At 38.1% G+C, this 25,396-nt stretch overlaps 1 protein-coding gene across 1 annotated transcript in view; it reads left to right on the top strand.

Moving 5' to 3' along the window:
• The window catches only part of LOC103261657 (phenylalanine--tRNA ligase, mitochondrial-like), a 161,426-nt gene that overhangs the window by 16,049 nt on the left and 119,981 nt on the right, over nucleotides 1-25,396 (top strand). The window contains exon 3 of the mRNA XM_021712975.1: nucleotides 21,536-21,667. Coding sequence (XP_021568650.1) covers nucleotides 21,536-21,667 — 132 coding nt within the window. The remainder of the gene's footprint in view (nucleotides 1-21,535; nucleotides 21,668-25,396) is intronic.

Below are 25,396 nucleotides of genomic sequence, written 5' to 3' on the forward strand. Positions count from 1 at the left end.
GACCTCATTACACTGACAAGCTTCTGCAAAGCCAAAGAAATCATCAAGAGAGCAGGGAGACAGCCTATAGACGGGGAAAAAGTGTTTGCCAACTCCAGGTCTGACGAAGACTTAACATCTTGGATCTACAAGGAACTCAATCGTGCTTAGAAGAAAAAAAACAAACAACCCCATTATAAAATGGGCAAAAGATATGAACAGAGACTTCTCAAAGGAAGACATCCAAGCAACCAACAGACACATGAAGAAATGTTCAACCTCACTAATCATCAGGGAGATGCAAATTAAAATCACACTGAGATGCCACCTAACTCCAGTCAGAATGGCAATTATCAGTAACTCAAAAAATAACAGTTGCTGGAGAGGGTGTGGCGAAAAGGGAACACTTCTACACTGTTGGTGGGAGTGTAAACTAGTGCAACCTCTATGGAAAACAGTATAGCGATTCCTAAAAGCTCTAAATATTGACCTCCCATATGACCCCGCAATCCCCCTACTGGGAATATGCCCTGAAGAACTCAAATCACTGTATAAAAAAGATACCTGCACACGTATGTTTGTCGCAGTAATGTTCACAATAGCAAGAATCTGGAACCAACCATGGTGTCCATCAAAAGAGGACTCGATTAAAAAAATGTATATATACACGATGGAATACTATGCAGCCATAAAAAAAAAAAATCATGAATTTTGCAGCAACCTGTATGGAACTATAGTCTATAATACTGAGTGACCTCTCACAGAAACAAAGATCTGAGTATCACATGTTCTCAATCATATAGGGGACTTTGAACATCCAACGTAATAGTATAAGAAAATGACTAACAGTGGTGGGAAACTATGGAGGGGGAGGGAAAGGGAGATGGGATTAACGGTAGTAAATATCTGTCTGGGGACAGGGAGACACGTCTTATCAACAAGGGTGCCTGAACGAAGCATATTTGTATACCTAACCCTTAACTGTACCCCACAATATCATAATAAAAAATATTTATGATTATAAAAATGAAAACCTATTAATATAAATGAAGTAAAGGGATTGTGAATAATAATTAGATTTATCATTAATTGTTAGTTCTACTTTGTTCCTAAAATTGATTCATATTTAAACATTTTAGGCATATTATTTTAATAATTTTTTAGTCAGCTCTTTTAGATTGCCTAGTGTTGTCTAATTTGGGGAAGGTTACCTTTCTCAGAGGACTCTTAGAAAGTGTAGTAGCAAAGCAGCTATTGCATTCAGTGTTGAGCTGCCTGTGCTCACTTCTCTGTTTCTTGGGTGTAGTTCACATGCTCTTTCAATAAAAATGTGTTCAACCCTTTCAGGCTTGGAATCCACTATGAGAGGGAGAGGCGAAGTACCTTGCATTGTGCCAGTAGAGGTGTTCAATGAAAATAAGACATCACCTTAGGAATTAGGTACAGAAAGACCTAAGATGCACTTTTCCTTTGATCTGTCTACCGAATGGAGAAAACATGTACTGAGTTGATTCTTCTGGCCTAAGGAATTGGCACAGAGGAACCACTTGGGAGAAAGCTTGAATTAGTAATGGTTGAATTGAACTGTAATACTTCTAAGGAGCCTAAAAATTTTTCTGATTCTATGGTAATAGGTCAGAGGGTAACAGACAGGTTCCCTAGGAAATAATAAATTGAAATTGTTTGAAGTTTTATGCTAATTAAAAGAAAAGTATTAGACCTTAAGGCACAGTGAAAAAAAGTTCTAAAAATTTTAGGATATTGTAATCAAAACGAATAAGCTGCAAGGAAATATACCCATTACATACTATTTTTACTTGTGATACTGAATCTTTCAGGTAGTTGGTATACAGGCAACCTAGAGAACCTTAAGATTTTTCGAGAGAGGGAAGTGTCTTTCTTTACTCCTTAGGTTCATAGATATTCAATTTCTGAATTAATTCCTGCCAATTCCCTTCTGACCTCTTCTAGGTTTTTTTTTTTTTTTTGTTACCAAGGGATAGATCATCAGTACAAAGTTAATTATTTAAACTCTGATATCAACCAGTTTAACTCCTTTACACCTTTGACTTGCTGTACTCACTTGGTAAAGGCCTAATCTTGAATTGATACCCAACATACACCTGCTTCTACCTCCTATAGTGGCTCAGATTCTGCAGTTACAATTTGCTGCCTTAGCCAGGTTAAGGTTGGTCGTTATATTCTTTCTTATTTTTGGTCAGCTTTCTGTACAAATCCCTTTTTCAGTTATCTCAGACCATTTTCACATTTCTTATCAGAGGATAAGTGCTTCTATTTTATTAAGAAAATTTTGGTGTTTAGATGTGAATGTTGCATTTACCTGGACTCTTGATCCCAGACAACTTGATTCCCATTCCATTATTTTCTCCAGAATCTTGTTTCCTCAGCTTAAAATATATTTCATCCAACCATATAAGCTCCACAGTAAGAAAAAAATAAATTCCAAACTATGGTGTCCTGAGATAAAACAAATAACATAATTTGATCTTCCATCTTTCTCTGGAAATTCATTGTACTTATGTTTTCAGCTACATTTATGAAATATATCTTCCGGTTGCTGTCCAACCCAGGCAGTGCTGATTAGTTTATTGTAATGGTTTCTCTTGAGTTCATAGTTGATTTTCAAGCTATAAAACTGAAGTGATTGGGAAAAATGCCTATTCTGCGAAATCTTTCTACTTATTTTTAAAAACAGTGCTTTTGAACAGTATTATTGACTTCCTTTCAATAAACTGAACATATTGAATGTATACAATTTGATAACTTTTGATATAACTATATGTACATGAAACTGCCACCATAATCAAGATGATGAACATATTCATCATCCCCAAATGTTTTTTGGTGCTTCTTTGTTATTTCTTTCTACTATTTCTTCAGCCCTCATCTCTTACCACATCATGCCTAGAGACTTGTGATCTGCAGTTATGGATTCTGTTATTATAGAAAATTGGTTTGCATTTTCTAAAGCTATGTAAATGGACTCCTTCAATATGTATTTTTTGTCTGATGTCTTTCATTCAGCATAATTATTTTGAGATTCATTTATTGTGTAGCATGTTATCAATACTTCATTTCTTTTTATTGCTGAGTGGTAGCATATTGTATTGATATTCTACATTATATTTATATTTTCAAGTTTTGACTATTACAAATAAAAATTGCTATAAATACTCGAGACCTCATCTCTACAAGGAATCGTAAACTAGCCAGGCGTGACAGCGCATGCCTATAGTTCCGGCTACTTGGAAGGCTGAGACAGAAGGATTGCCGGAGCCCAGCAGGTCGAGGCTGCTGTGGCTGGGAGCGGCCACTGCACTCCAGTCTGGGTGACAGAGTGAGACTCCAACTCAAAAAAATATATATATTTCTGTACAAGTCTTTATATAGACATATGCTTTTAATTTTCCTGGGTAAATACATAGAAATAGAATGGCTGCATGGTAGGTATATGTCTAACTAAAAAACTGTTTTCTAAAGTGAGTTGTACCAGTTTACATACAAACTAGCAGTGCATGAGAGTAGAAGTTACTTCTCATTTTTGACTTGGTATGGTCAGGGTTTTAATTTTAGCCATTTCAATAGATATGTAGTGGTATTTGGTTGTGATTTTTGTTTCTATTTTCTTAATGACTAATGATGCTAAGCATCATTTACTTATTTGCTATCTATATAATTATCCTTTAGTGCAGTATCCAAATCTTTTTTCCAATTGTTTTCTTTTTATTGATTTTTAATCTTATTTATCTATTTTAGATACAATTCTTTTGTGGGATGTATGACTTTGAAATATCTGTAAAACGTATAATAGCCTGTAATAGCTTGCTTGACATGAGTAACTCCATTTTGTTAAAAATCTTCCATCTTAGCTGCCAGCTCACCCAGATGCAACCCCCTTGTGTGTGACTGTTACAACCTTCCTGTACTCATAAGTCCACATCCTTGTTCCACCCCCTTGTTCCCCTGGTGTTTGGAAACTCCCTAGCTACAAGTTTCCTGTTCTAATTATACCTTTGCTTGACTGAAATCAGATGTTGCACCAAGCATTTGTTACCTTTCTGTTTTTAGCTTCCTGTTGCTATGTAGGCCACTTGCGGTTTTTGCCCTTATAAACCCCTGGCTTGCTGCATTCGAGGTTGAGAGTTTTTCAGGCATGAGCCCCCTCTCGACTGCAGGCTATTAAAGGACTCAAAAAATTCAACTCTCAGGGTGTGGCGACTCCTTTCTTGCACTCTGGCTATAACAACTTGAAATATTTTCTCCCAGTCTTTTCATTCTCTTTACACTGTCTCTTAGAGCAAAAGTTCCTAACTTTGATGAAATTCAGTTAACCGATTTTTTCTTTTTATGGATTATGCTTTTGATGCTGTTTCTAAGAAATCTTTCCTAACCCAAGTTTGCAAAGATTTTTCTACTATGTTTTCTTGTGGAAGTTTTGTAGTTTTCAGTTTTATATTTAGATTTCTGATTACTTTGAAAAAAATATTATGGATGGTATGAGCTATGAATTGAAGTTTTTTCTTTCATATGAATATCCAATTATTTCAGCACCATTTGTTGAAATGACCTTCCATTCTCCACTGAAATGTCTTTGTATCTTTGTCTGAATTCAATATATATTCAATATATTCAATTCATATAATCATATATGTCTGAGTTTATTATAGACTCTCTATTCTATTCCAATCATCTGTTACTTGTCTATTTTGGTTGAATACTTCACTATCTTTATTACAGTAGCTTCACAATAAGTCTTGAAATCAGTTAAATTCTGCTAACTTTGTTCTTTTTCAAAGTTTTAAAAATTAGATTATTTGTGTTTTATGTTATTTTTGGTGTAGTTGTATTTATTTATTTATTTATTTATTTATTTGAGTTGGAGTCTAACTCTGTCACCCAGACTGGAGTGCAGTGGCTGCTCCTGGCCATCGCAGCCTTGAACTGCTGGGCTCCCGCGATCCTTCTGCCTCAGCCTTCCAAGTAGCTGGAACTACAGGCACGTGCTACCATGCCCGGCTAATTTTTTTGATTTATTGTAGAGATGAGGTCTCACCAAGTTGCCCAGGTGGGTCTTGAACCCACGGGCTCAGGCAATCCACTCACCTCAGCCTTCCAAAGTGCGGGATTACAGGCTGAGCCACCGAGCCCAGCTTGTATTTAAATTATCATTTTACTGTTTGTTTTCTACTAGTCACTTTTTTTTGTTCCCTTTTTCTTTTACTTTGGTTTGTTTAGGTAATCATTACTATTACTATTACTATTTTGTAGAAAGGAAGTTGAGGCTGCAGTTGCCCAGGCTGGCCCTGAACTCTTGGTCTCAAACAATCCTCTTGTCTTGGCCTCCCAAAATGTTGGGATTACAGGCATGAGCCACTGTGTCCAGCTAATTGTGTATATTTTTAATATTCCATTTTAGCTCCCTTGTTTGGCTTATTAGCTGTATCTTTTTGTTGTATTTTTGTAGCAGTTGCTGTAGGCTTATAGTTATATCACTGTCTTTTTCAAGTGGTATACCATTCATGTATAGTATAAGAACCATATAACAGTGTACTTTCATTTCTCCCTTCTTGGCCTTTGTGCTCGTGTTGTCATATATTTTACTTCTGTATTTGTTGTCAACTCCTAAGTACTAATAAGTACTAAATAATCCATTGTGATTATTTTTGCTTTAAACGGCTGATAAGTTTTTGAAGAGATTTAAATAGTAAGAAAAAAGTCTTTATTTTTACCCAGGTATCATTGTCAACGCTTTTCATCTGGGTTTTCAAGTGACATAATTTTCCTTCTGCTTGAAGAACTTCTTTAACATTGCTTGTGGTAAAGGTCAGCTGGTGATAAATTCTTTCTGCTTTTGTATGTCTGACAAAAAAAATTTATCTTTATTGTTGAGACATTTTTGCTAGGTAAAGAATTCTAGATGAAAAGCTTTTTTTTTTTTCTTTTTTTCATTCTTTAAGATGTTTTCCTATCCAACAATGGTGGAGGCCAAAACAAGAGGATTGCTCGAGGCCAGCTGGACAATATAGTAAGATCTCATCTCTGAAAAAAAAAAAATTAGCTAGGCATGGTGGTGGATGCCTTTAGTCCCACCTACTTCGGAGACTGAGGTGGAAGGATCACCTGAGCCCAGAAGGTCGAGGCTGCAGTGAGCCATGATGGTGCCACTGTATTCCAGCCTGCGCAATATAGTGAGACCCCCAACTCAAAAAAAACCTGAGCCCGTGGGTTCACAACCTGCCCGGGCAACTTAGTGAGACCTCATCTCTACAATAAATAAAAAATTAGCCGGGTGTGGTAGCGTGCGCCTGTAGTTTCAGTTACTTGGAAGGCTGAGGCAGAAAGATTGCCGGAACCCACCAGGTTGAAGCTGCGGTAGCCGGGAGTGGCCACTGCCCTCCAGCCTGGGTGACAGAGTGAGATTCCAACTCAGAAAAAAACAAACAAACAAACCAAAAAATCCCCCCAAAAAACTAGATGTTGTTCCTTTCCTCACTTGTGCTGTTTCGCATGAGAAACCTGCTGTCAACCTTGCTTTTGCCTTTGTTCTTCTGTACTTAGTGTGTCTCTTCTCTGTGACTGTTTTTGTAATTTTTTTCTTTGTTACTGGTTTTAGCAGTTTGATTATGATTTATGTATGTATAGTTTCAGTTTTTCTATGTTTGGGATTGGTTGAGTTTCTGGGATCTATGAATTTATTATATCTCTCATGAAATGTTGAAAACTTTGTGTCTTCATTATTTCTTCAGATATTTTCTATCATTCCCCTCCTTTAGGGAGACTCTAATTACATGTATGTTTTGCCACTTGAAACTTTTCCACAGTTCACTGGTATTCTGTTATTTTTTCTTTCATTGTTTCCTTCTGTGTTTCATTTTGGATAGTTTCCATTGTTATATCTTCAAGTTTACCAGTCTTTTCTTCTGAAGCATCTAATTTGCTTTTCATCCCATTCTGCGTTTTTGGTTTTTATTACTGAGTCGGTGTTTTACTCTGTCACTCAGACTGGGGTACAGTGGCACAATCTCATATCACTACAGCCTCACAACTTGCTGCTCTCAGGCGATCCTTCTGCCTTAACCTCCCGAGTAGCTGGAACTAAAAGCTCTACTACTTTTTAAAAATTTATTTATTATAGAAACAAGATCTCGTCATGTTACCCAGGCTGGCCTTGAGCTTCTGGGTTCAGGCCATCCACTCACCTCAGCTTCCCAAAGTGCCGGGATTACAGGAGTGAGCTGCTGCACCAGGCTCCTTTAAAAAAATCTCGTTTATTCTTCAATTAGGATCTTTTTTTAGCATCCTCCCTGTCTCTCCTTAATATTTTCAGTCTTTCCTTTAGCTCTTTGAACATGTTGAGTATCGTTATAATGCATAATTAATATCCTTTTCTAGTAATTATGTCATCTGTCATTTCTTGGTGAATTACTCTTGATTTTTCTCCACTTGATATTTTTTTCCCCTTCTTTGCGTGCCTGATAACTTACTATAGATGCCAGATAGAGCTAATTTTTGTGGTGTCTTGGATATTTTTCCATTCCTAATAATATCCATGAGCTTTGTTCTGGGATCACCTAGAAACATTTTGATTATTTTGTGTCTTCTTTTTTAAACCTGGTTAGGCAGGGCCCCCCCCCGCATAGTGTTTAGTCTGGGGTCTCACTGCAAGACTCTTCTTAGTACTGTTACTGATAGCCTGTGAATTATGAGATTTTCCACTTGGCTGTTGGGAACTGGTACCTTGCCTGGTCCTGTGTGAACTCTCAGCATTGTTTCCTTTAATCCTTTTGTGTGGTTTGTTTCCTGTCTCAGTATTCAGGTGAATACTGAAGGGGATCTTGTGCAGATCAACTGAGTTCTTTCTGTGCAGCTCTCTTCTCTCCTTTGCTCTGACCTGTGGTCTCCTGTAGTCAGCTGTACTGACTCGGACAGACTCCCAGCTTGTCTCCCCAGCTCAGAAAGACTGCCAGGCTCTTCCGTGTTCTCCTTTTTTCCTGGGGTGATGGTAGATCTCACTCCTCAGGGACCAGTGTCCTTGGGTACTTGGTGTCCAGCGACTGGAATGACGTTGCTTTATATATTTTGTCTGTTGTTGTTTTTTTTTTTTTTTTTAGTTTTTCATATGGAAGGGTAAAACTGGTTTGTTATTCCATCCTGTCCAGATGTGGAAGGTTCTATCTTTTGTGTGTGACACTTTTGCGGTCTTCTTTTGAATACTCCCTCCCCAGTTTTCCATTGCATCTCTCTGTCCTTTTTCTTTTCTTATTTTCCTTATGCCTCTCTCATCACTTACTCTCTCTGTCTTTTTTGTCTTTTCTGATGCTGCTTAGTGTTTGTGACAATAACTATTTGAAATTTAGAACCTGATGTTTTCTTTCTCAGAGCAGAATTTGATTGTAAGATAGATGCAGTCCTAAAGATTCATTTTTAGATCTAGTTTATAAAAACAGAATTTTTATGAAATTTTTTTTCTGGAACACATCAGTGAGTTGTGCTTTCATGTATTCCTTAGGGTAGCTAAAGCATACTTATTTTAAAGTCTAAGATTGGTTCATAAAATTAATCTCATGTGGGATGAATTAATGTTTGATGGTTGTTTTTTCTTTTTGACTGTCTTATGTACCATTAGATTTATACATGTATTTTGGAATTTTGGTTTGCAGGATCATGTTCAATGAAAGATTTTTGTTCTTCATCTTTTTTCTGTTTTCCTCCTGCCTGTCACTCTCCCCCTGCTTCCACCTCTTGATTTCTCCTCATAAGTGGTTTTGCAGTTTATTCCACCTAATTCTCTAGGCTTGAAATCCAGAACGAGGCTTCCTAGGGACCTGTCAGGTGAACTAACCAGCACTGGTATGGGGGGGGGTATAGCTGATCTCACACTCATGGTTGGATCCTTAAGCCCACAGCTCCTGAGAGCTGTAGCCCAAGCTGCATTTGGGTGACAGTTTTTGTCATCCTTTCTATACCGCACGGAGCTTATCCTGTTCCAGCCTTTGACTTCAAGCTTTTAGTCTTTCTCAGGCCTCAAGCCAGCAGCATGCCATTCTATAGGAGGCGAGCTCCTGGTTCCTCTTTCTGTTGGCAAATCCATGCTTTATCCTCACTCACTGTTCTGTTTCCGGTCTGTGGAAGTATTCTCTTCTCTTTGAACTTAAACGATGTCTTTTTTTTTTTTAACATGAACTTTATTTATTTTTTCTTTTAATTTTTTAACTTTAAAGATGTGGAGTTCAGTTCAGGCTTAGGTATGCAAATGTTGATTATGCAGGTAGCCCTGTTGATGAGGTATGCTCCTCCAACAGATTCTCACTACTGCCAATCCCTCCCCTACCCTCCAGCAATTTTCTGCTACTTCCACTCCTTTTCTTATAGTATTATGATAATTTTTCAAGGTTCTCTTATGAGTTAGAACATATGATACTCAGTTCTTTGTTTCTATGATACATCACTCAGTATTATAGACTCTAAGTCCATCCAAGTTGCTGTGAAGTTCATGATTTTGTCCTTCTTTATGGCTGTATAATATTCCATCATGTATATGTAGCACATTTTTTTAATCCAGTCCTCTTTTGATGGGCAGCACAGTTGGTTCCATATTCTTGCTACTGTGAACAATGCTGCAATAAACATACATGTGCAGGTATTTTTTTTCATAGAGTGATTTGAATTCTTCTGGGTATATTCCCAGTAGGGGAATTGCAGGGTCATTTTTTAGATCTTTTAGGAATTGCCACACTGTTTTCCACAGAGGCTGTACTAGTTTACAGTCTCACCAACAGTGTAGGCGTGTTCCCTTTTTGCCGCATCCTATCCGGCATCTGTTGTTTTTTGAGTTATTGATGACAGCCATCCTGACTGGAGTTAAGTGGTATCTCAGTTTTAATTTGCATTTCTTTAATGACTAGTGAGGCTGTGCATTTTTTCATGTATCTGTTGGCTGCTCGTATGTCTTCTTTTGAGAACTGTCTATTCATATCTTTTGCCCACTTTGTAATGGGGCTGTTTTTTTCTTTTCAGCCTGTTTGAGTTCCTTGTAGATCCTAGATGTTAGGCCTTTGTCAGATAGACAGTTGGCAGATATTTTTTCCCAGTCTGTGGGCTGTCTTCGCACTCTCTTGATGGTTTTTTGGCTTTGCAGAAGCCTTTCAGTTTGATGAGGTCCCACTTGTCTATCTTATCTCTTATGGCATGGGCACTTGGGGTTTCAGTCAGAAATTGGTTGCCAGTTCCAATTTCCATAAGGCGTCTCCTGCATTTTCTAGGGTTCTTATAGTTTGAGGTTTTACATTTAGATCTTTGATCCATTTAGGGTTGATTTTTGTGTATGGTGATAGGTAGGAGTCTTGTTTTAATCTTCTGCATGTGGTCAGCTAGTTTTCCCAGCACTATTTACTGAATAGGTTCTCCTGTCCCCAGTGGTTGGTGATGGAGGCTTTGTCGAAAATGAGTTGGTTGAGAAATTGACGCTTTGCTTCTGGAATCTCTATCCTGTTTCTTAGGTCTATATGCCTGTTCTTGTACTAATGTCAGGCTGTTTTGATTATTGTAGCTTTATAATAAAGTTTAAAGTCTGGGAATGTGATACCTCCCATTTTGGTTTTTTTTGTGCAGATTATGTCTTTTTGGTTTTCTTTTTTAAAAATCAACCTGTTATTGTTGTTTGTTAGAAGAACAAAGAGCTTGGCCATGCCATCTTGGTCTTGTTTGTGAGTACTTATTGTGTGGGATACTGAGTTAATGTTGTTTTTCAGTCTGTTCCAGCATGGAGCTTTGCTGTCAGATGCACCTGGTTCTGATCTTGGCATTTAATCTCTACTGTAAACTTAGATTAGATGTGTAAGCTGTCTCAGCCACATTTCCTTCATCTGTAAAATGGAAAATAATACTAGTTGTTGTGCAGTGTGTATGCCAACCTTACATCAATGTAAGCATGAAGTGAGAGAGACATGCACAGTACCTAGCACATGGCACAAGAACAGCAAATGTTAGTTACCTTAAGAATACAATTTATATATGTCTTATTTTCACATTTTATATAAAGATGAAAGATATTTAAGATTATGAATTCCATGACAGTCAATTTTAAAAGATCACTCATTGAATATTTATTAGGTGCCAGGCCCAGTGCTAGGTTCTTTATATACTTTTCCTTACTGGATTGTCATAAAACGCTGTGAGGTAGGTATTATTCTTATTTTAGACCAAATTGAAGCACTGTGAGGTTAGGGAATTTTCCTGGGGTCACTCGCGAAGCTGTGGTTTAATCCCAGACCTATGCTGGCTCTTCCCACCCAGGAGGCTCCACCCACCCAATTCTCTGTGATTAGGTTTATGGAGGCTAGAGTGTGAGCCCTCTGTCTACAAGGCTACCCTGGGTGGCCTACAGGTATGTGAAGATAATTTCTTTTGAGAATAGGCTGGGGATAGGATTGAGGACCAAAGGGCTGTGCTGTGACTGGGACTTGGTGGCCAGTCATAAGTTGTGCCGTTCTCTTCATTGCTCAGTAATGGCAGGGGAGTGGTCACTCATCCTAGTGCTGTGATCCAAACCCAGGTTTTAGAACGAAGGACCCATTAGATTGTGCCCATTTCTAACCTCGTTTGAGGTAGAGAAATGATAGTATAATCTTAAGATCCAAGCTCTAATCAAAATGATTCCTGTGTGTAGGAATCCCAGGGAGACAGCCTGAAACAACACTTTGACACACTGGTCTTTCCACCTAGCAGAAGAATAATAGCTGTGGGACCAGTTACAGCATCACTGATGGTGGGCAAAATTGCCGACTTTTTATTTTTCCCCTATTGCTTTGTGTATGTCTTAGCAGAGGGAGTTATTGTGGCTGAAACAGTGCTATTATCATCTACTATATGCTCAGGAGGTCCCACACCAGAGGATTTTATTACCTTTTGTGAGAGGGAAAGGGTGGTGTTTACCATTAGCTTTGTAGCAGGAATGATTTTATTCTACTTGGCAGTGTACAGCACTGGACTCCAGGGTACATGGTTGTGTGGACACACAGGATATATATGGCGTGCTAAAGAGTCACAGTGGCAGCGTTGTCAGGTTTGCAAGGCCCTAGGTAGGGATGAAATGAAGTCGTGAATGACTTCATGCTGCTTGTGAGGTGGGCTTTGGAAACAGAATCTACATTCATATTCCCACACAGATGCTTTAGGCCTTAAATGTGCCTCTTCTTCCTTATAGCTGCCAGCCACTTGCTTACTAGGTCCAGAAGATACTCTGTTCCCTTGCTAGGGTAAAAACAAGATGCAAACAGACAACAGGGGTGAAGAAGGCAGTGGGAACCTGGAATGTTGTCCATCGTGCTCAGCTGTTACGTTAACTAGTTGGGAGCTATGTGAGGTGGTCAAGCTGGTGGCCTTTTATCAGCAAAGTCGTGGATCTTTATCTGAGTTCTAGTTTGACTCTTTCATGAGTCGGTTATATGGCCTTGGCCTCTATGAAAAATATTGAACTAATATTAGTGAAAAATATTATACACGTGTAGAGGACAATTTGGCAATATTTATTAAAATCATAAATGCATTGACTCTCTGACTCAACAGGATATTTTGTTACAGCATTGCTTTCAATAGCAAAATATTGAATATAATCCAAGTAAAAAGAGGCTTCTTATATAAATGTGGGATAGCCACAGTAGAAGACTTTGCAGGAGTAAGACTTTGCAGGAGTAAGGAAAGGAATGAGGACATACTCTGTGTGTAGGTGGAGAGGCCTCCAGACATACAGCTTGGTGAAGAAGTACTGAATAATGTGCATCGTATTCTGTTTTATGTGTAAGAATGGAGGGAAAGAGAATAGATGTTTGTATTTGCTTACATCTAGCAATAAAAGGAAATGGTAGAAGTTTACCATATGGGTCCCGGAGAGTGGAATAAGAAAAGGAGAGGGAGGCAAATCTATTGAAAAATTAATGCCAAACAGCAGTGATTAATTGTGTATTTATGTAGTTAATTTTAAAAAATTATGATGACCACTTATGCACTTAACCCTGAATTGTACCCCACATCTTTAAAAATAAAACTTAAAAAAAAAATTTACTTTTATAGAGGGTTGCCTTGGCAGAGTATAGAAAATTATAGGTATATGCTCTAGTTTGGCATCAACCTTCCAAAATTTAGATTCTACCACCTGTCGAAGGTGGTTCTCATATAGCAGAGTCACATCTTTAAATATAAGGGGTATGAAAAACAGAGGAAGAATCAGCATGAGTCAATAAATTGGGGAAATTGAATGTTATGTTTATTAAGAATGAGATCAGGCCGGGTGCGATGGCTCACACTTGTAATTCCAGCACTTTGGGAGACCAAGGCAGGAGGATTGCTTAAGCCCAGGAGTTCAAGACCAGCCTGGGTGATAGAGTGAGACCACGTCTCTATAAAAAAAATTATGAAATTATCTAGATGTGGTGGTGTGTCCCTGTAGTTCCAACTACTCAGGAGGTTGAGGCAGAAGGATCTCCTGAGCCCAGAAGGTCAAGGCTGCCACGAGCTGTGATTGTTCCACTGCACTCCAGCCTGGGTGACAGAGTGAGACTCAAGACTAAAAGAAAAGAATGAGATTAATTATAAAGGTGGATTGAGGGTGGAATGGAGTGACATCTATTTAATATTTACAATGTGTCAGATTGAGTGCTCAGACAAGCATTGTACAAGAGTAAGGGATTGGTGGGAAGAGACCACATGCACACATACATCCCTGCACTGTATCCCTGATTGGTCTTGCCAAGGGTGCAGAAGTCAGGAACCTGATACCCAAAGCAGGTTAGATGCAGTGCTGTCTTTCCTGTCCTCTGTTCCCTGTGACAGGTTGTGTCTTGCCAGAGTCACGGAAGTGTTAGAGTTCTTACTATAACTCTTTCATTTGGGCTCACATCACTGTTCTGAAGAAACTTCTACTTATTTCTGAAGTCTCATTTGAGGAATTCCTTTTAGACTTTGGCTTTTCCTGGTCCTTGAACAAGCTCAGCATTCTCATTCAAAGAGAAATCAAAGTCAGTGTCCAGATCTCCGAAGAGAATCTGTGCCTCTTGAGCAAACCTAGACTTCTTCAGGGTCTTTTCTCAAAACCACTAGGAGATTTCTTCTTTTACAATTTGGATACTCTTTATTTCTTGCCTGATTTCTTGTACTGATAAGAACTTCCAGTAGTATGTTGAATAGTAGTGGTGAAAGTGGGCATCCCAGCCCTGTTTCAGTTCTGAGGAGGAATGTGCTCAATTTTTCTCCATTTAGGATGACATTGGCTGTGGGTTTGTTGTATATAGCTTTTATTATCTTGAGGAATATTGCATCTATGCCTATTTTACTGAGGGCTTTTTAAATCACGAAAGGATGCTGAATTTTATCAAATGCTTTTTCTGTGCCTATTGAAGTGATCTGTTTTTAATTCTGTTTATGTAGTAGATTACATTTAATGACTGGCATATGTTCAACTACCCTTGCATTCCTGGGATAAAACCCACTTGGTCACGGTGTATTTTTTTTTTTTTTTTTTTGAGTTGGAGTCTTACTCTGTCACTCAGACTGGAGTGCAGTGGCCGCTCCCGGCCACCGCAGCCTTGCCTGCTGGGCTCCGGCTATCCTTCCGCCTCAGCCTTCTGAGTAGCCAGAATTACAGGCATGTGCTACCATGCCCAGCTGATTTTTTGATTTATTGTAGGGATGAGGTTAAAATGTGCTTTTGAATTCAGTTTGCTAATATTTTGTTGACAATTTTTATGCCTATATTCATAAGGGTTGTGGTCGTAGTTTTCTTTTTTCATTGTGTCTTTTTCTGGTTTTGGTGTCAGAGTGATACTGACCTCATAGATTGAATTAGGGAGAATTCCCTCCTCTTCAATCTTGTGGAATAGCTTCAGTAAAATTGGTACCAGGTTTTCTTTGGAGGTCTGATTAAAATTCAGCTGTGAGTCCATGGACTTTATTTATTGGGAGACTTCTATTTACTGTTTCAACCTTGCTGCTCATTATTTGCCTGTTCAGGGTTTCTATATCTTCCTGATTCAAAGTTTGGGAGGTTGTATGTTTACAAGAATTTATCCATTTCCTCTAGATTGTCTCTATATGCTGACGACATGATCTTATAACTAGAGAACCCTAAAAACTCCTCCAAAAGACCCCTAGACTTGATAAATGAATTCAGTAAAGTTTTGGGATATAAAATTATCACACCCAAATCAATAGCACTACTATACACCAATAGCAACCAAACTGAGAATCAACTCAATTCCAACCAAAAAGCTAAAATACCTAGGAATATATTTAACCAGGGAGGTAAAAGACCTCTAGAAGGAGAACTACAAAACTCTGATGGAAGAAATTGCAGAGGACACAAACAAATGGGTAAATGCTCATGGAATGGAAGAATCAACATTACTAAAATGACCATTTTACCCAAAATATTCTACAAATCCAATACAATCCCTATCAAACTACCAATGTCATTTTTAACAGAATTAGAAAACAACAGTCCTAAAATTCATATAGAACCAAGAAACAGCCAGAATAACCAAAGCATTCCTAAGCAAAAAGAACAAAACTGGAGGCATCATATGACCTGACTTCAAATTATTTTACAAGACTGTAGTAACTAAAACAGCATGGTTCTTATACAAGAGCAGACACATGCACCAATGGAACAGAATAGAGAAATAAACCCAAATACCTACAACCAACTGATCTTTGACAAAGCAAATAAAAACATACACTGGGGAAAAGGGCACCCTATTCAACAAATGGTGCTGGAAAAATTGAATAGCCACATGGAGAAAAATGAAACTTGATCCCTATTTCTCACCATATACAAAAATTAACTCAAGATAGATTAAAGATTTTAATGTCAGATCTGAAACTATAAAAATACTAGAAGAAAACCTAGGAAAAACTCTTCTGGACATCAGCATAGGCAAATAATTTATGACTAAAACTCTGAAAGCAAATATGACTAAAACAAAATAAGTGGGACTTAATTAAACTAAAAAGCCTCTGCACAGCAAAAGAGATAACCTACAGAATAGGAGAAGATATTAATCAGGGAAATGCAAACTAAAACCACAGTGAGATATACCCTATACCAGTCAGAATGGCCATTATTAAAATATCAAAAAACAATAGATGCTGGTATGGGCATGTAAATTAGTACAACCTCTATGGAAAGTAGTATGGAGATTACTCAAAGAACTAAAAAGTAGATCTACCATTTGATTCAGCAATCACTCTACTAGTATCTACCCTAAAGAACAGAGGTTGTTATATAAAAACGATACCTGTGCCAGCATGCTCATTGCAGCACAATTCACAGTTGCAAAGATGTGGAATCAACCTAAATGTCCATCAGTTGATCAGTGGATATATATGCACCATGGAATACTGCATAACCATTTTGGAAAGCTCTGAGATTTGTTTATAAATATAGCCATAAAAAAGAATGAAATCATGTCCTTTACAGCAATATGGACAGAGCTGGAGATCATCTTCCTAAGTAAACTGACTCAGAAACAGAAAACAAAGCACTGCATGTTCTCACTCATATGTGGGAGCTAAATGGTCACAAAGATGAAAATAATAGATATTGAGGACACCGAGAAGAGGGGAGTGGAGAGTTAGGGTTCAGAAACTACCTACAGGGCACAATGTTCACTATGTGGGGAATGGGCCACCTGAGACCCAATCCCCACTACCACTTGCATGTAATGAGTACTCATATGTACCCCTTAAAAAAAGAAAAAAACTGAGGTAATAGTAATCATTATATGTAGAGTTGGGGTAACTGGGACTGAGAGAGGGTATAAACCTCCCATACTTTCACAGGAAAGAAGGTAGAAGTCTGAGGCTAGAACCCAGAGGTAGTTGATTCTAAAGTGCACTTTCTACAACTTGGCTCTAGGCTGAAAATTGATATGTGCAATTTTGAGGGTTGCTGTAATATCAGAGTTCTCAAGCTATTTTGGAAAGCTCTGAGATTTGTTTATAAATATAGTTTGAGAAATTATCAAACTTACCCCCCTCAAAAAAAATAAAGAAGGAAAAACTTCATTAGATATATATAGTACAGATGTACTTAATTTTCCTCTATAACTCCAATAAGAGATTAGTCTAATACAAAATGAATTCATATGATTTGGACATACTTGATAAAAATTTTTTTCTATTAATATGTAACATAAAATATGTAGTATTTAGTGGGTATTTTTGCTGACTACTAATACTTGACATGTGAAAGAAGTCATATTCAGCATAGTTTTGAGCTAGTTATTCAGTACCATATCTTTTAATACAAGAAGCATGTCAAGATGCTTTTTAATCAGCTATAATAATACCTATAGTAATTTTGAAGTCATGGGATGAAAAACAAGAAAAAGTGAATTTTGAGGATAAAAAAGTCTTCAAGAAATGATTCTACTACTAGTGATTTTTTTTTTCTTTTAATCACTTAAAAATTTTTTTTAAAGCAGGGTGTTGCTCTGTTCCAGGCTGGAGTACTATGGTACAATCATAGCCCATTGTAACCTATCCTTCCACCTCACTCTTCTGAGTAGCTACGACTACAGGCACATGACACCATACCTGCCTCATTATATTATTTTATGTAGAAATGGGCTCTTACTATGTTTCCCAGGTTTGTTTTGAACTCTTGACCTCAAGTGATCCTTCCACCTTGGCTTCCCAAAGTGCTGGGATTACAGGCATGAGCCACTGTGCCTGGCCAAAAATCATTGTTAACGTGTCATTGTAACTGAAATTTAAATTGTTAGAATATGTAAAAGAATATGGTATTTTGATATTAGTTATACATTAACTAATGTAATTTGCTTTCAAATAATTATTATAACTCAAAATGGATTCAAGACTTAAAATTAACACCTGAAGTCAAAACTAATAGAAGAAAATATAGGTGAAATGCTTCAGGACATTGGTCTAAGCAAAGATTTTAGGGTAAGACTTCAAAAGCACAGTTTGGCTTTTGTCTATTTACGTAATGGAGGCAAAACTTAAGAACTGAAGGCTTACTTTAAAGTAGTGGAACAAAGGAAATAAATGGTGTATGGATTTGGCATTCTTTGCAGGGTCATATAGATTTTATTTATTTGTTTGTTTATTTATTTATTTGTTTGTTGGAGACTCATTCTTTGTTGCCCAGGCTGGAGTGCAGTGGCATGCTCACAGCCACCACAGCCTTGACCTGCTGGTCTTAGATGATCCTTCTGCCTCAGTCTTCCAAGTAGCTGGAACTACAGACGTACGCCACCACACCTGGCTAGTTTTTTGTGATTTATTGTAGAGACGAGGTCTAACCAAGTTGCCCAGACTGGTCTCGAACTCGCTGGCTGAGGCAATCCACTCGCCTCAGCCTCCCAAAGGTTATAGGCTGAGGCACCATGCTTGGCCATATAGTTTTTAAAGGAAGCACAGTAAAGAATATGAGGAGGTGAAAGGGATTAGAAACTTCCCAGACTCGTTGACACAGCTTTTGCTAGCCTATGTTATCTGTTTCATCAGTGGGTTTTGCTCCACAAATCATCAGTGTTTGTCATCTTCATGAATTCTATTAAACTTTGGCTAACTTTTCTGCCTTTTATGCTTTGCTGTGTATAGTTTTCTGTGTGGAACAGTTATTTTCATTGTTAGCAAAAGAGCCACCTGCAGGATGGTTGAACAAGAAGAAATCGAAGGCCATGGAGGCTGGGGTCTTAAACCAAAACAGAGCAAGAACTGGTATAACGTATTTTATCTTAAAATATTGTTTTATCTTAAGAATTTGTTTAACATTACAGACATTTTCAATCCAAAGTTATACCTTTTTTTTGTTTCTAATTATAAAAGTGGTAAGGTAAAGCCCTTCAGTAAAATAATGTTCCTGAAGAAGGGAAGAGACTGTTAACAGCACTTTTCAATTCTGTTCTTGTGTTATGCTAGCACCGTGGGCACCAGTAGCTCAGATGGGCTTCCCTGAGTCCATATGCAGTAGGCATTTAGTTAGGGCTTAATAAACATTGATCATGGAATGACTTTAATCAACATTTGTGATTATTCTGAGTGTTTTTAATGTCTTGACACTTCTTCCTTTTGGACTAGGGGGAACCTAAGATATTACAGGTATGAGATATAAAGTTACATAAATCAAACTCTTCCATACTTGATTAGCCAGTTCAAAATAACTTTTACATATAAGGACATACAAAGAAAACTATTTGTGTAGAGTTTACTTAACTTCTATGCTGCAAACACTTTGCTAATGTTTAATCATGTGATGATGAAAACATGATGTTTACTTGGAATACTGTTTCTGCTTTTGGTAAAATTCAAGCCAAGTGTAAAAACCCATGTACACAACATTTATTTTTTGAAACTGTTTTCATAAAATTATTTTTGCTTACCTGCCAGGAGTTAGAAAAAAAAATGATAAAAATGGTTTTGTCTGCCAGTCCTTCTGCACTCGGGTATGTGTCCCATGGCACCCCACATTTCTGTTTGTTAGCAGGATTGTCTCTAGTGGTTTTATAAAAATATTGATAGGTAATTGTTGCTCCCAAAGATGGGCATACACACAGGTGACTTATCAGAATACAGTCAAAATAAGCAACTGCTATGCACATGTGAACTTCTACACAGAAAAGTCTGACTACTCAGGACTTTTGGACATTTCCCCAGTGGCCTGCATCAGGGCCAGCTTTGTTTATCCAGTTAGAAAAAGTGTTGGTGAGATCTGCTCAGCAATAAAAAAGAATGGAGTATTGTGCTGTATAAAAACATGGGTGAATCTTAAAATAATTGTGCTGAGTGAAAGACCAAAAAAGCATGCATAATGTATGATTCTATTTGTATAAAATTCTAGGAAATACAAACTCATCTGTAGTGGTAGAAAAAAAAATCAGTGATTACCAGGGGATATGATGGGAGGAGGCAGAAGAGGTGAAGTGATAAGCAGGTGTGCAGGATTACAAAGGGGCACAAGGAAACAAGGGCACAAGGAGGAAGATAGATGTGTTCATTAGCTTGATTGTAGTGATAGTTTCATGAGTGTATACATATTTAACATTTATTATATGCATGCAAATTGTATACTTTATGTATGTGCAATCTAATGTTTATTTGTTATACCACATAGGTAATAAAGGGGGGAAATATTGTTTTACTGTTGTAAACAGAAGTCGGTTGAAACTTGGCATAGGCAGTGAGTAAGAAGGAGAATAAATGCAACCAAAACAGAATAATGAAAGAAAATCTACCTTCTCCTGTGGAATTTGGGACATAGGAAAGGCCCCCATGTCCTCATAATTATACTCCCATCTTATTTTTGATTCTTGAAATATCTTTTTTGATGATCAGGGAATTATGTTTTAATTGTAAAGAGCAAGGGTATTGGAGTTGGGCAGACCTGGGTTTGGCCCAGTCATCTGCAAGCTGTGTGACTTATGGCAAGACACGTGCCCTCTCTGATAGTTTGTTTCCTCTCTATGAAATGGGTTGTTAGAGATATATTAAGTGCTCAATAGATGAAACAATTTTTGCTATTATTTTTATTCACTTCACATTCTAAGTTCCACAAGATTTAAAATGCAGGTAGTCTTGGGTGAGAAAATACAGTGTTTTCATTGGTGGGGAAGGAGTGTGTGTGGCAGAGGCACGCATGTTACATGGAGAATTGGGCCCTTTAGCAAAGTGTTGCCTGAAAGAAGAAGAGAGAGCTCATCAAATGAAGGAAAAGGATCAAACGGGTACAAGGAGAGGAGACAATTTATCACATACCTACTTTTTTTCTGTGTTCTCCATAGTGGGCATCAATCTCCTAGCTGAACCTCTTATCTAGCTACACTGCTTTTTGTGACCTCTGCTCTTTGCAGGCTGTCATTGTTTTGAGTTCATCGTTAAATATTTATATATATGATCGCTTATTGAGAAATCCAGTCTGGCATTTAGCATGTACTTTTTTTGCTTGTTTATTTAAATATAAGATCATTCATTTGTAGGAAAACTGTTTGACTTCTTAAATGTTTTGCTTAAATTTGATAGATTTTATCTTATTTAACTTTTTATCAGCTTTTATAAAATTAAAATTTATATATATTTATAGAAGTAAAATTTGTATAGTTTATTCTAAATTGGTCATATTGTTGGTATGCAAATTTGGAGAGAGCATATGGTGTGTTTAACTCTGAAACAATGTCATTCTTTCTCAAAGAAACTAACAGAATTACCTGCTTTGCCATGATATCTGCCTACTTTTTTCAACTTGCAAGTGTTTGCAGGGATTTGACAGGTGATTGATTTGGTTTTAGAGAGTCCTGGAATTACACAAAGTGTTTCTCATATTGGAAAAGACATGCCCAGTTTTTCACAAGTTTTAAGATTTATTGCCTCACCTTAATGTGTTGCAAATTAGTTTGTTTGCTATTTATTTTACTCAGAATGTAGTAATTGGTACCATTAGTGGAAGGGCAAATTTGATCACAAGGAAGAGTATACTGCCTTTTAAAGCTATTTGTTTGTTTTTTCTTTGGCAACTCTGCAGGGCTGGAGATAAGATGGGTAGACTGCTACTTTCCTTTTACTCATCCTTCTTTCGAGATGGAGATCAACTTCCATGGAGAGTGGCTAGAAGTTCTTGGCTGTGGAGTGATGGAACAACAGCTGGTCAGTTCAGGTAGTAAAGAGTTTCACGTTTTATTTACAGCCTCTGTAAGCAATACTCTCTTCTCATGTAGCCTCATTTGCATAATTTTAACAGGTATTTACATACTTCTGTGGGGGCCATATCACTCAGATTTCTCTCCTCAGATTCCTCTCTAGATTTATCTGTAACGCTGAACCCTGGAAGAACTTATTTCTTCCATCTTATTTTGCAAAGACTCTTGTTTTTGGAGATATTCTTTGCCAGTTCTTGAATGCTAGATTTGTACTTTATGATTTCGTATTTGTTGATTTATAATTGCCCCCAAGGCATTTGATACATGTCACAGGAGTGTAGTTTATCTTTCAAACTGTTTGAGAACTAAGCCAATGCATAATCCATGTTTGTTCTTATTGCATTTGGTATAATGCCCCAAACTCAGCAGGTATTTCATAAATACACTAAAACACAATGTGAAACACTTAGGCCCTTAATGCTTGGTCGGTCACCTCCCTCAGCCTAGGCAGTGCCACCTGAGGGAAAATAGAAAGACGAGGTTGCTGATTGCATTCTGCTCATATATATAGGAACTTGCAAAAGGTATTTCCAGCTCTTTTCTACAGGACCATTGCTTAATAAAATGATTACTTCTAAACTGTTTCAGAGCTGTATTTTTAAAAAGTCATCTGACTTTAATTTAAAAAATATTTTTTTTGGAGTATAAAGGCTCCAGGCAAAGTAGGTTGGGATTGGACAGTTGAGCTCACATAGGCAGAAAGCACTAAGTGGAAAGAAACTGATATGGATGGTTCTGGAGGCTTTCCCTACCCTGATCCCATAGAAGGACATTTGCTGTGTGGCCTTGGAGGGCAGTTCTGACTCAGGGTTGATCACAGGATCTCCTGTAGCAGAATAGGGAAGAGAGGTCCTTGGTGTCTAAGAAATGTGGATAGGCCTCTGGTAAAGGTTGGGAACTGAGGATGGGGTGAGAGTAAGAAAGTAGGGTGCATGAAGTGCAGGATCCTGTTACCTGGGCTGGAAGACTGGAGGCCTGACCTTTCCTTTTTCCTCTTATGCATCCTCGATGTGGAGTCCAGGACCCTGCAGATCGAGGATGCATAAGAGGAAAAAGGAAAGGTCAGGCCTCTATTCTGCTGAGGAAGGCTTGGGAGAAAGTCCAGCACAATGTCAAGGGACTTCACCAACAGTTTTCAAATATTCGAAGGGCTGTACTAGAGGAGAAGGAGCACAGGGGTCAAAATTGTGAGTAGGAGTTGTAAAGCTGGGCTCTAGTGTCTAGAAACCCAGGGATTTTTTGTTACAACTCAGTTAATTAATAGCTGTACATCTTCAGACAAGGTGCTTAACCCTGTGAGTCTTGGTTTTCTCATGGTTAACAGAGGTACCTCGATACCACCCTTGAAGTTCCAGTATGGGTATTATCAGAGAGGATGCATGTAAAGTTTTTGTTTGCTTGTTTGTTTTTTGAGTCAGAGTCTCACTCTGTCACCCAAGCTGGAGTGCCTTGGTACACTCACGGCCACCCCAGCGTCGACCTGCTGGGCTCCGGCGATCCTTCCGCCTCAGCCTTCCAAGTAGCCAGAACTACAGGCATGCGCTACCATGCCTGGCTAATTTTTTGATTTTATTGTAGAGACAGATCTCGCCAATGTGCCCGGGCTGGTCTTGAACCTGTGGGCTCAGGCAATCCACTTGCCTTGGCCTCTCAACATGCTGATATTACAGGCTGAGCCACCGAGTCTGGCCCATGTAGTTATCATCAACAAGGTTACTTGCGTAATCAACGTTTGTATACCTAACCCTGAATTGTGCCCTACATCTTTATAAAAAAAAAGTTCTTAGCAAAGGGTCTGGCACACAGTAAATGTCCAATAAAAATTAATTGCTGATGTTGTTTTTTTTTGTTTGTTTGTTTTTGAGTTGGAGTCTCACTCTGTCGCCCAGACTGGAGTGCAGTGGCCACTCCCGGCCACCGCAGCCTCGACCTGCTGGGCTCCGGCTATCCTTCCGCCTCAGCCTTCCAAGTAGCTGGAACTACAGGCGCGCGCTACCACACCCGGCTAATTTTTGATTTATTGTAGAGATGAGGTCTCGCCAAGTTGCCCAGGCAGGTCTCAAATCCGCGGGCTCAGGCAATCCACTCGCCTCAGCCTCCCAAAGGCGCAGGATTATAGGCTGAGTTACCGAGTCCGGCTGCTGATGTTGTTATATATAAAATTTTTCTAATGACTAGAGCCATTTATCAGCAGAGGGTCCCCTTATTAGGAAATATTTAAACAGGGGCTGTCATGCCTGTCATATAAATGATTTCTAACCAAGTGAAATTTGTTACCTCTTTGATCTGTAGTCATCTCTATAATCATGATTCTAGACTGAGTGATTGATTTTACAGGGAAAAAGAAAAGTAAGAGTAATAGGAAACAGGAAGAAAAGAAAAAGCAGCCTAGATATATATGTGTCTCAATAGAAAACTAAATATACTGGAGCAAATAAGAAAGATTTAACCTCTCCTTGAGTCGGAGCTGACTTCAGATACTTCTGTGGTGTTTTGATCATTTGTTTTATTTTGTTTTGCTTTTAAAAAAAGATTTGAATGAGTCCTAAGCTTCCTCCCAGGAGTGCCTGGTATCAGGAGGCCACAGCTAAGAAAGCAAATCAGGGGATGCTCAGCTTACATATCAGTTGTCACTTGGAGTTGTGCTTCCCTGCCTAGTTTCCAGTATCCTTGATGGATCTTTGTGAGGTTTCTTCATACAGTAATTGGCTGAATATTGTTATCTGAAACAGGTTTCCACGTCATTATTGCACATTAATGAGATTGCTGTAATACAATTAGATCAGCCAGGTTATTAGGTATCCTTGAATGAACTGGGAAGGAAAAAAAAAAAATCTGAGATGGAAATATGTTTTAGAGATTCATAGGGGTGTTAAAATATGTTTTGAATTTTTGGGAAACTGTACAAATGAAATTTAAATATCTTACAAGAAGGAGACTAAAGAAATGGAAGAAGAGAATTTTATAAAAGGAATTGTGTCAATTTTGTTGAATTTGAAGTTATTATAACAGTTCTATTCTGTGTTCTCAGACTCGAATGTGCTTTGATGTCTGTAGTTAAAAGTTTTAAGCTGTGCGCCTGGTAGTCACTAACCTTAGACATTATTTGCAAGTACAGCTGATTTCTGTTTTCTTAGTTTGTGTGACATGGAGAAAGACAGGCCATGCGTACTTCACAAGTTTAGCTTGCCATTCTTTCTTTCATTTCTCCTACGTTTCCTTTCCTACTCTCCCTTCCTTTTATCCCCTCTCCCACCCTCCCCACTTCTTACCCTTCCTCATTCACTTTTCTTTTTTGAGGGAACTTCTTAGAAACAATATAATTGATGGTTGTAAATTCTCTGTTAAGGTTCTTATAGAGGATCAGGCAAGTGCTGAAATAACTGGGAACAGAAGATGCAGATGGAGCAGTGACAGTAACAGACATCAGTTGAGGCCTCCTGCATGCCAGCATTCTGTAAGGCATGCTCTGTATGCTTCCTTTCACTTAACCTTGGTAGCAAGTCTCTAAGGCAGATGCTATCATTACCTACACTTTACAGAGCTTGACAAAGGTGATCCAGATCAAATAGCTGTAGAACACGAGGGAGCCTTGTCCAGGTCTTTTTGACAACAGTTAACTAATATTCTCTGCTCCCAAATAGCAAATTGCATGACTTTGGAGTGGCTAAAAATTCATTTCAGAT

The sequence above is a fragment of the Carlito syrichta genome, unplaced genomic scaffold, assembly GCF_000164805.1.
Source record: "Carlito syrichta isolate Samal-C Ts95f unplaced genomic scaffold, Tarsius_syrichta-2.0.1 Scaffold303976, whole genome shotgun sequence".
Lineage (NCBI taxonomy): Eukaryota > Metazoa > Chordata > Mammalia > Primates > Tarsiidae > Carlito > Carlito syrichta.